The sequence below is a fragment of the Bombina bombina genome, chromosome 4, assembly GCF_027579735.1.
Source record: "Bombina bombina isolate aBomBom1 chromosome 4, aBomBom1.pri, whole genome shotgun sequence".
In the NCBI taxonomy this organism is placed as follows: domain Eukaryota; kingdom Metazoa; phylum Chordata; class Amphibia; order Anura; family Bombinatoridae; genus Bombina; species Bombina bombina.
The window spans coordinates 1,232,075,259-1,232,086,275 of NC_069502.1; the positions used below are offsets into that span (position 1 = coordinate 1,232,075,259).

Genomic DNA, 11,017 nt, shown 5'->3' on the forward strand with positions numbered 1-11,017 from the left:
AATTAGTCTAGACATAAGAGGGGCCCCCTGAAATCATATAATTAGTCTAGACATAAGAGGGACCCCCAGAAATCTTATAATTAGTCTAGACATAAGAGGGGCCCCCACAAATCTTATAATTAGTCTAGACATAAGAGGGCCCCCCAGAAATCTTATAATTAGTCTAGACATAAGAGGGGCCCCCAGAAATCATATAATTAGTCTAGACATAAGAGGGGCCCCCAGAAATCTTATAATTAGTCTAGACATAAGAGGGGCCCCCACAAATCTTATAATTAGTCTAAACATAAGAGGGGCCCCCAGAAATCTTATAATTAGTCTAAACATAAGAGGGGCCCCCAGAAATCTTATAATTAGTCTAGACATAAGAGGGGCCCCAGAAATCTTATAATTAGTCTAAACATAAGAGGGGCCCCCAGAAATCTTATAATTAGTCTAGACATAAGAGGGGCCCCCACAAATCTTATAATTAGTCTAGACATAAGAGGGGCCCCCAGAAATCTTATAATTAGTCTAAACATAAGAGGGGCCCCCAGAAATCTTATAATTAGTCTAAACATAAGAGGGGCCCCCAGAAATCTTATAATTAGTCTAGACATAAGAGGGGCCCCAGAAATCTTATAATTAGTCTAAACATAAGAGGGGCCCCCAGAAATCTTATAATTAGTCTAGACATAAGAGGGGCCCCCACAAATCTTATAATTAGTCTAGACACAAGAGGGGCCCCCACAAATCTTATCATTAGTCTAGACATAAGAGGGGCCCCCAGAAATCTTAAAATTAGTCTAGACATAAGAGGGGCCCCCAGAAATCTTATAATTTGTCTAGACATAAGAGAGACCCCCAGAAATCTTATAATTAGTCTAGACATAAGAGGGGCCCCCACAAATCTTATAATTAGTCTAGACATAAGAGGGGCCCCCAGAAATCATATAATTAGTCTAGACATAAGAGGGGCCCCCAGAAATCATATAATTAGTCTAGACATAAGAGGGGCCCCCAGAAATCATATAATTAGTCTAGACATAAGAGGGGCCCCCAGAAATCTTATAATTTGTCTAGACATAAGAGGGACCCCCAGAAATCTTATAATTAGTCTAAACATAAGAAGGGCCCCCAGAAATCTTATAATTAGTCTAGACATAAGAGGGGCCCCCAGAAATCTTATAATTAGTCTAGACATAAGAGGGGCCCCCAGAAATCTTATAATTAGTCTAGACATAAGAGGGGCCCCCAGAAATCTTATAATTAGTCTAGACATAAGAGGGGCCCCCAGAAATCTTATAATTAGTCTAGACATAAGAGGGGCCCCCAGAAATCTTATAATTTGTCTAGACATAAGAGGGACCCCCAGAAATCTTATAATTAGTCTAAACATAAGAGGGGCCCCCAGAAATCTTATAATTAGTCTAGACATAAGAGGGCCCCCCAGAAATCTTATAATTATTCTAGACATAAGAGGGGCCCCCAGAAATCTTATAATTAGTCTAGACATAAGAGGGGCCCCCAGAAATCTTATAATTAGTATAAACATAAGAGGGCCCCCCAGTAATCTTATAATTAGTCTAGATATAAGAGGGGCCCCCAGAAATCTTATAATTAGTATAAACATAAGAGGGGCCCCCTGTAATCTTATAATTAGTCTAGACATAAGAGGGGCCCCCAGAAATCTTATAATTAGTCTAGACATAAGAGGGGCCCCCAGAAGTCTTATAATTAGTATAAACATAAGAGGGGCCCCCAGAAATCTTATAATTAGTATTAACATAAGAGGCCCCCCCCAGTAATCTTATAATTAGTATAAACATAAGAGGGCCCCCCAGTAATCTTTTAATTAGTATAAACATAAGAGGGGCCCCCAGAAATCTTATAATTAGTATAAACATAAGAGGGCCCCCCAGTAATCTTTTAATTAGTATAAACATAAGAGGGGCCCCCAGAAATCTTATAATTAGTATAAACATAAGAGGGGCCCCAATAAATCTTATAATTAGTCTAGACAGAAGAGGGGCCCCCAGAAATCTTATAATTAGTCTAGACAGAAGAGGGGCCCCCAAAAATTTTATAATTAGTCTAGACAGAAGAGGGGCCCCCAGAAATCTTATAATTAGTCTAGACATAAGAGGGGCCCCCAGAAATCTTATAATTAGTCTAGACATAAGAGGGGCCCCCAGAAATCTTATAATTAGTATAAACATAAGAGGGGCCCCAATAAATCTTATAATTAGTCTAGACAGAAGAGGGGCCCCCAGAAATCTTATAATTAGTCTAGACATAAGAGGGGCCCCCAGAAATCTTATAATTAGTCTAGACATAAGAGGGGCCCCCAGAAATCTTATAATTAGTATAAGCATAAGAGGGCCCCCCAGTAATCTTATAATTAGTCTAGATATAAGAGGGGCCCCCAGAAATCTTATAATTAGTATAAACATAAGAGGGCCCCCCAGTAATCTTATAATTAGTCTAGACATAAGAGGGGCCCCCAGAAATCTTATAATTAGTCTAGACATAAGAGGGGCCCCCAGAAGTCTTATAATTAGTATAAACATAAGAGGGGCCCCCAGAAATCTTATAATTAGTATTAACATAAGAGGGCCCCCCCAGTAATCTTATAATTAGTATAAACATAAGAGGGCCCCCCAGTAATCTTTTAATTAGTATAAACATAAGAGGGGCCCCCAGAAATCTTATAATTAGTATAAACATAAGAGGGCCCCCCAGTAATCTTTTAATTAGTATAAACATAAGAGGGGCCCCCAGAAATCTTATAATTAGTATTAACATAAGAGGGCCCCCCCCAGTAATCTTATAATTAGTCTAGACAGAAGAGGGGCCCCCAGAAATCTTATAATTAGTCTAGATATAAGAGGGGCCCCCAGAAATCTTATAATTAGTCTAGACATAAGAAGGGCCCCAGAAATCTTATAATTAGTCTAGACAGAAGAGGGGCCCCCAGAAATCTTATAATTAGTCTAGATATAAGAGGGGCCCCACAGAAATCTTATAATTAGTCTAGATATAAGAGGGGCACACAGAAATCTGTTAATTAGTATAGATATCAGAGGGGCCCCTAGAAATCTTATAATTAGTCTAGACATAAGAGGGCCCCCCAGAAATCTTATAATTAGTCTAGACAGAAGAGGGGCCCCCAGAAATCTTATAATTAGTTTAGATATAAGAGGGGCCCCCATAAATCTTATAATTAGTCTAGATATAAGAGGAGCACACAGAGATCTGATAATTAGTCTAGATATAAGAGGGGCACACAGAAACCTGATAATTAGTCTAGATATAAGAGGGGCACACAGAAATCTGATAATTAGTCTAGACATAAGAGGGGCACACAGAAATCTTATAATTAATCTAGACATAAGAAGGGCCCCAGAAATCTTATAATTAGTATAGATATAAGAGGGGCCCCCAGAAATCTTATAATTAGTCTAGACATAAGAGGGGCCCCCAGAAACCTGATAATTAGTAGAGTTGCACCGATACCGATACTAGTATCGGTATTGGTGCAGATACCTAGTCTTTGTATACTCGTGCAAATGCACCGATATTTAAACCGATACCTCCAACTCCTACCCATACGCCATCTTGTGGCTGGAGTGGAGACTTAACTACAAATTGTTTACTTGTTATTTGTATTATTGTACGTCAGAGCAGGGCTCCAAAAGCTGCTACTTTACAGCTGGAAGCCTACCTGGGAGAGATCACCGTACCTCATTCAGACAAACCATATGAAGACCAGACCTATTTTCTTTCAGAGTTGGTACAATGCAAATGCCCCATTTTTCTCAAATGGGATTACTGGGATACTCCTTCCCCAATATTATTTTCAGAATTAAATTACAGTATATTACTTTTAAGTACAAAATGTCAGATTGATGAGTTATATAGGTACCCTACAACCCAACTGCATCCAGTAATCACCCCTTTACATTGTAGCTTTCCAGCCCCAGCTGCTGCAGCTGTTATTTATTGTTGTTATTATTAATATATGTTATTGAAATAATTTTATTTATGAACATGTTCTGTGAACTTTGTGACAACAAGCACATAAAACTGTTTTATTATTTCAAAATGTCTTTTGAGATACAGTTCATAATTATAAAGAAGCGATCTTAAATCATTAGTCTGTATTGTGCTTTGTAAACTGTCATATGACATTAAAAAAAGTATTGGTAATTGGTATCGGTGAGTATTTGAAAAAAAGTATCAGTACTTGTACTCGGTCTTAAAAAAATGGTATCGGTGCAACCCTAGTTAGTATAGATATAAGAGGGGCTCCCCAGAAAACAGAAAGAAAGACTAGTTACCAGAAATCAGAGAATTACTTTAGAGCTAAGAGGGAGAGACATTCTAGTTACCATAGGAGTTCCCCAGAAATCAGATAAATAGGCTTCTTATCAGAGGGTTTTCTCAAAAATCAGATAATTTCTAAAAGTAATTGGGGCTTCCCAGGTATTAAAACGTAGTCTAGAAATGTGTGGGGCTTCCCAAAAATAAAAAGTAAGTCTAGACATGGGGGGCTTCCCAGAAATCAGAGATAGGCTAGTTACCATAGGGGTTCCCCAGAAATCAGAGAGAGAAGCTAATTATCATATGGGTTCCCAGAAATCAGAGAGATAGGCTAGTTACCATAGGGGTTCCCCAGAAATCAGAGAGATAGGCTAGTTACCATAGGGGTTCCCATTAATCAGAGAGATAGGCTAGTTATCATAGGGGTTCCCCAGAAATCAGAGAGATACTGTAAGCTAGTTATCATAGGGGTTCCCAGAAATCAGAGAGATAGGCTAGTTATCATAGGGGTTCCCTTAGAAATCAGAAAGATAGGCTAGTTGCCATAGGGGTTCCTCAGAAATCAGAGAGATAGGCTAGTTATCATAGGGGTTCCCCAGAAATCAAAGAGATAGGCTAGTTATCATAGGGGTTCCCCAGAAATCAGAGAGATAGGCTAGTTACCATAGGGGTTCCTCAGAAATCAGAGAGATAGGCTAGTTGCCATAGGGGTTCCCCAGAAATCAGAGAGATAGGCTAGTTACCATAGGGGTTCCCATTAATCAGAGAGATAAGCTAGTTATCATAGGGGTTCCCCAGAAATCAGAGAGATACTGTAAGCTAGTTATCATAGGGGTTCCCAGAAATCAGAGAGATAGGCTAGTTATCATAGGGGTTCCCCAGAAATCAGAGAGAGAGGCTAGTTATCATAGGGATTCCCCAGAAATCAGAGAGATACTATAAGCTAGTTATCATAGGGGTTCCCAGAAATCAGAGAGATAGGCTAGTTATCATAGGGGTTCCCCAGAAATCAGAGAGATAGGCTAGTTACCATAGGGGTTCCCAGAAATCAGAGAGATACTGTAAGCTAGTTATCATAGGGGTTCCCAGAAATCAGAGAGATAGGCTAGTTATCATAGGGGTTCCCAGAAATCAGAGAGATAGGATAGTTATCATAGGGGTTCCCCAGAAATCAGAGAGATAGACTAGTTACCATAGGGGTTCCCCAGAAATCAGAAAGATAGGCTAGTTACAATAGGGGCTCCCCAGAAATCAGAGGGATAGGCTAGTTACCATATGGGTTCCCTAGAAATCAGAGAGATAGGCTAGTTATCATAGTGGTTCCACAGAAATCAGAGAGGCTAGTTATCATAGGGGTTCCCCAGAAATCAGAGAGATAGGCTAGATACTATAGGGGTTCCCCAGAAATCAGAGAGATAGGCTAGTTACCATATGGGTTCCCCAGAAATCAGAGAGATAGGCTAGTTACCATAGGGGTTCCCCAGAAATCAGAAAGATAGGGTAGTTACCATAGGGGTTCCCCAGAAATCAGAAAGATAGGCTAGTTACCATAGGGGCTCCCCAGAAATCAGAGAGCTAGGCTAGTTACCATAGGGGTTCCCCAGAAATCAGAGAGATAGGCTAGTTACCATAGGGGTTCCCAGAAATCAGAGAGATAGGCTAGTTACCATAGGGGTTCCCAGAAATCAGAGAGATAGGATAGTTACCATAGGGGCTCCCCAGAAATCAGAGAGATATGCTAGTTACCATAGGGGTTCTCCAGAAATCAGAAAGATAGGCTAGTTACCATAGGGCTCCCCAGAAATCAGAGAGCTAGGCTAGTTACCATAGGGGTTCCCCAGAAATCAGATAGGCTAGTTACCATAGGGGTTCCCAGAAATCAGATAGGCTAGTTACCATAGGGGTTCCCAGAAATCAGAGAGATAGGTTAGTTACCATAGGGGCTCCCCAGAAATCAGAAAGATAGGCTAGTTACCATAGGGGCTCCCCAGAAATCAGAGAGATATGCTAGTTACCATAGGGGTTCCCCAGTAATCGGAAAGATAGGCTAGTTACCATAGGGGCTCCCCAGAAATCAGAGAGATAGGCCAGTTACCATATGAGTTCCCCAGAAATCAGAGAGATAGGCTAGTTACCATAGGGGTTCCCCAGAAATCAGAAAGATTGGCTAGTTACCATAGGGGTTCCCAGAAATCAGAGAGATAGGCTAGTTACCATAGGGCTTCCCCAGAAATCAGAGAGATAGGCTAGTTACCATAGGGGCTCCCAAGAAATCAGAAAGATAGGCTAGTTACCATAGGGGCTCCCCAGAAATCAGAGAGATAGGCTAGTTACCATAGGGGTTCCCCAGAAATCAGAAAGATAGGCTAGTTACCATAGGGGTTCCCCAGAAATCAGAAACATAGGCTAGTTACCATAGGGGCTCCCCAGAAATCAGAGAGCTAGGCTAGTTACCATAGGGGTTCCCCAGAAATCAGAGAGCTAGACTAGTTACCATAGGGGTTCCCCAGAAATCAGAGAGATAGGCTAGTTACCTTATTGGTTCCCAGAAATCAGAGAGATAGGCTAGTTACCATAGGGGTTCCCCAGAAATCAGAGAGATAGGCTAGTTACCATAGGGGCTCCCCAGAAATCAGAAAGATAGGCTAGTTACCATAGGGGCTCCCCAGAAATCAGAGAGATAGGCTAGTTACCATAGGGGTTCCCCAGAAATCAGAGAGATAGGCTAGTTACCATAGGGGTTCCCCAGAAATCAGAGAGATAGGCTAGTTACCATAGGGGTTCCCCAGAAATCAGAAAGATAGGCTAGTTACCATAGGGGCTCCCCAGAAATCAGAGAGATAGGCTAGTTATCATAGGGGTTCCCCAGAAATCAGAGAGAGAGGCTAGTTACCATAGGGGTTCTCCAGAAATCAGAGAGATAGGCTAGTTATCATAGGGGTTCCCTTAGAAATCAGAAAGATAGGCTAATTACCATAGGGGTTTCCAGAAATCAAATAGACAGGCTAGTTATCATAGGGGTTCCCCAGAAATCAGAGAGATAGACTAGTTATCATAGGGGTTCCCCAGAAATCAGAGAGATAGGCTAGTTACCATAGGGGCTCCCCAGAAATCAGAGAGATAGGGTAGTTATCATAGGGGTTCCCTTAGAAATCAGAGCGATAGGCTAATTACCATAGGGGTTTCCAGAAATCAAAGAGATAGGCTAGTTATCATAGGGGTTCCCCAGAAATCAGAGAGATAGGCTAGTTACCATAGGGGTTCCAGAAATCAGAGAGGCTAGTTACCATAGGGGCTCTCCAGAAATCAGAGAGATAGGCTAGTTACCATAGGGGCTCCCCAGAAATCAGAGCGATAAGCTAATTACCATAGGGGTTTCCAGAAATCAAAGACATAGGCTAGTTATCATAGGGGTTCCCCAGAAATCAGAGAGGCTAGTTACCATAGGGGTTCCCAGAAATCAGAGAGGCTAGTTACCATAGGGGCTCTCCAGAAATCAGAGAGGCTAGTTACCATAGGGGTTCCCCAGAAATCAGAGAGATAGGCTAGTTACCATAGGGGTTCCCCAGAAATCAGAGAGATAGGCTAGTTACCATAGGGGTTCCCCAGAAATCAGAAAGATAGGCTAGTTACCATAGAGGCTCCCCAGAAATCAGAGAGATAAGCTAGTTACCATAGGGGTTCCCCAGAAATCAGAGAGATAGGCTAGTTACCATAGGGGTTCCCCAGAAATCAGAGAGATAGGCTAGTTACCATAGGGGTTCCCCAGAAATCAGAGAGATAGGCTAGTTATCATAGGGGTTCCCTTAGAAATCAGAAAGATAGGCTAATTATCATAGGGGTTTCCAGAAATCAAATAGACAGGCTAGTTATCATAGGGGTTCCCCAGAAATCAGAGAGATAGGCTAGTTACCATAGGGGCTCCCCAGAAATCAGAGAGATAGGGTAGTTATCATAGGGGTTCCCTTAGAAATCAGAGCGATAGGCTAATTACCATAGGGGTTTCCAGAAATCAAAGAGATAGGCTAGTTATCATAGGGGTTCCCCAGAAATCAGAGAGATAGGCTAGTTACCATAGGGGTTCCAGAAATCAGAGAGGCTAGTTACCATAGGGGCTCTCCAGAAATCAGAGAGATAGGCTAGTTACCATAGGGGCTCCCCAGAAATCAGAGAGATAGGGTAGTTATCATAGGGGTTCCCTTAGAAATCAGAGCGATAGGCTAATTACCATAGGGGTTCCCAGAAATCAGAGAGGCTAGTTACCATAGGGGCTCTCCAGAAATCAGAGAGGCTAGTTACCATAGGGGTTCCCCAGAAATCAGAGAGATAGGCTAGTTACCATAGGGGTTCCCCAGAAATCAGAGAGATAGGCTAGTTACCATAGGGGTTCCCCAGAAATCAGAAAGATAGGCTAGTTACCATAGGGGCTCCCCAGAAATCAGAGAGATAGGCTAGTTACCATAGGGGTTCCCCAGAAATCAGAGAGATAGGCTAGTTACCATAGGGGTTCCCCAGAAATCAGAGAGATAGGCTAGTTACCATAGGGGTTCCCCAGAAATCAGAGAGATAGGCTAGTTATCTTAGGGGTTCCCTTAGAAATCAAAAAGATAGGCTAATTACCATAGGGGTTTCCAGAAATCAAATAGACAGGCTAGTTATCATAGGGGTTCCCCAGAAATCAGAGAGATAGGCTAGTTACCATAGGGGCTCTCCGGAAATCCGAGAGATAGGCTAGTTACCATAGGGGCTCCCCAGAAATCAGAGAGATAGGGTAGTTATCATAGGGGTTCCCTTAGAAATCAGAGCGATAGGCTAATTACAATAGGGGTTTCCAGAAATCAAAGAGATAGGCTAGTTATCATAGGGGTTCCCCAGAAATCAGAGAGATAGGCTAGTTACCATAGGGGTTCCCAGAAATCAGAGAGGCTAGTTACCATAGGGGCTCTCCAGAAATCAGAGAGGCTAGTTACCATAGGGGCTCCCCGGAAATCAGAGCGACAGACTGAACACCTTAGTTAGACAGTAACATAGTCCCACACAAATAAGGAAAGGAAGGCTAGATATCAAATAGAATGCATTGATTTCCTAGAAATGGTTGAGGTTACATTTAAGAGGCTACTCAGAAATCAGAGACATTAACCAATAAGCTCTCTACATATTGGATATGCTGGATATACATCAAATATGTAATTAATACTAATTTATGTATTTCATTTGCATTTAAGATACTGTTTCATTACTGCTGCTTTAGGTTAATAGAACTCTGTTACATAGCTATTACATTAACAAATATAATAGCATGCTGTACATAATATTGTCTTGTTCACAATCAGTACATGTATCTTACATTTATAAACCCTATCAGCAACCTTCTTACAATTTGCTTAACTAGCAATTCCAATGTTATGAATGTATAAAACAGAACAGTCTTTAGAGCATACAGTAGCGCAGAAGTTTGTTTCACTTTTTAAACTATTGTGCTGAGATGTTATTCTGTCTATGTCATTGCAGATCCTCAGCTTGAAGCACTTTGAAATAAATGGGATACCCAAGGTGGTGCCTTTAAGTTTGCCTTACCAGGATTTCAAAAAGGACATATCAGATAGCAAAGAAATGCTCCGTGTACCACACAGGATAAAGAGAGTAGACTTCTCCAGTGTAGTCTTTTCACCTGTGCAGTCATTAGAGCCTCACATTATCATCAATGAAAGGCCCACACGGCAGGAGGAAGAAGAGGAGGATGAGGAAGAAACAGAGGAGGAAGAAGAGGCAGAATTTTTAGTAGAGGATGTGGACTTGCAGAGTGAGTCTAGTAGTGAAGTGAGCCAGAAGAGCACTGAGCGTAGTCAAGAAGGTGCTCCCTCTACTCTACTGGCTGATGACCAGAAGGATTCTCGGGGACGAGCCTCAACTGCAGAAAATGATTTAGAGTTAGAAGAGGGATCAAAGACCTTAGTGCTGTTTTCCCCCGGGGACATGAAGAAGTCTCCAGTCACAAATGAGTTGATCCCAGAAGTTGATCTTGGAACTCTAGCTGCTCTGACTCCTCAAGCAGAAAAACCCCATCCTACTGTCAGTCAGCTGGATGTATCTGAACCAGGAACCTTATCCTCTATTCTTAAATCAGAGCCAAAACCACCCAATACAGTAGCTACCACCACTTCATCCACTTTTACCAAAGTTGAACGCACATTTGTCCATATTGCAGAAAAATCACACTTAAATATTATGTCTTCCACAGGACAGCTAGTGAGAATGGATGAGCATTATACACCAGGGCAATTTGAGGAGCCCATAATTGAGGAAGAGCTAGAGGAATATGAACAGCTTAAGGAAAATGGCAGCATTAACTCTGCAGTGGAAGTGGGTGAAATTGACAGCTGTGCAGTGTCAGCCAGTAATATTGAAGTCTGTGCTGAGGTGCCAACAGACCTTCATGCTGCCAATGTAGTTAGTGAATCTGAAGGTCAACTGGATAAGGATGCTAGTGAGATGGTATTAAAAGAGTATACCAAGCTAGAACAGGAAAAGATTGTGTTTGCCACTGATCGCCTTAAAGGAGCTGAGGAGTGCACCAGCAAGGGACCCATCAGATCCCCTGGTCTCCGATTTAGGAGTCGCATCCCTGTGTTTCTGTCAGAAGAAGACACAGGGTCAGATCAGTCTGTGTCAAATTCTGCCAAAGAGAGACTCCATAAGAGAGCAAAACAGATAG

The 11,017-nt window shown here is 41.9% G+C and overlaps 1 protein-coding gene across 1 annotated transcript in view; it reads left to right on the forward strand.

The window, feature by feature from the left end:
- The window catches only part of TTBK1 (tau tubulin kinase 1), a 557,016-nt gene that overhangs the window by 492,409 nt on the left and 53,590 nt on the right, over positions 1–11,017 (forward strand). Inside the window, exon 13 of the mRNA XM_053712777.1 lies at positions 9,822–11,017. This exon is cut by the window's right edge and continues 328 nt beyond it. Within this exon, the coding sequence (XP_053568752.1) occupies positions 9,822–11,017 (1,196 nt within the window). The remainder of the gene's footprint in view (positions 1–9,821) is intronic.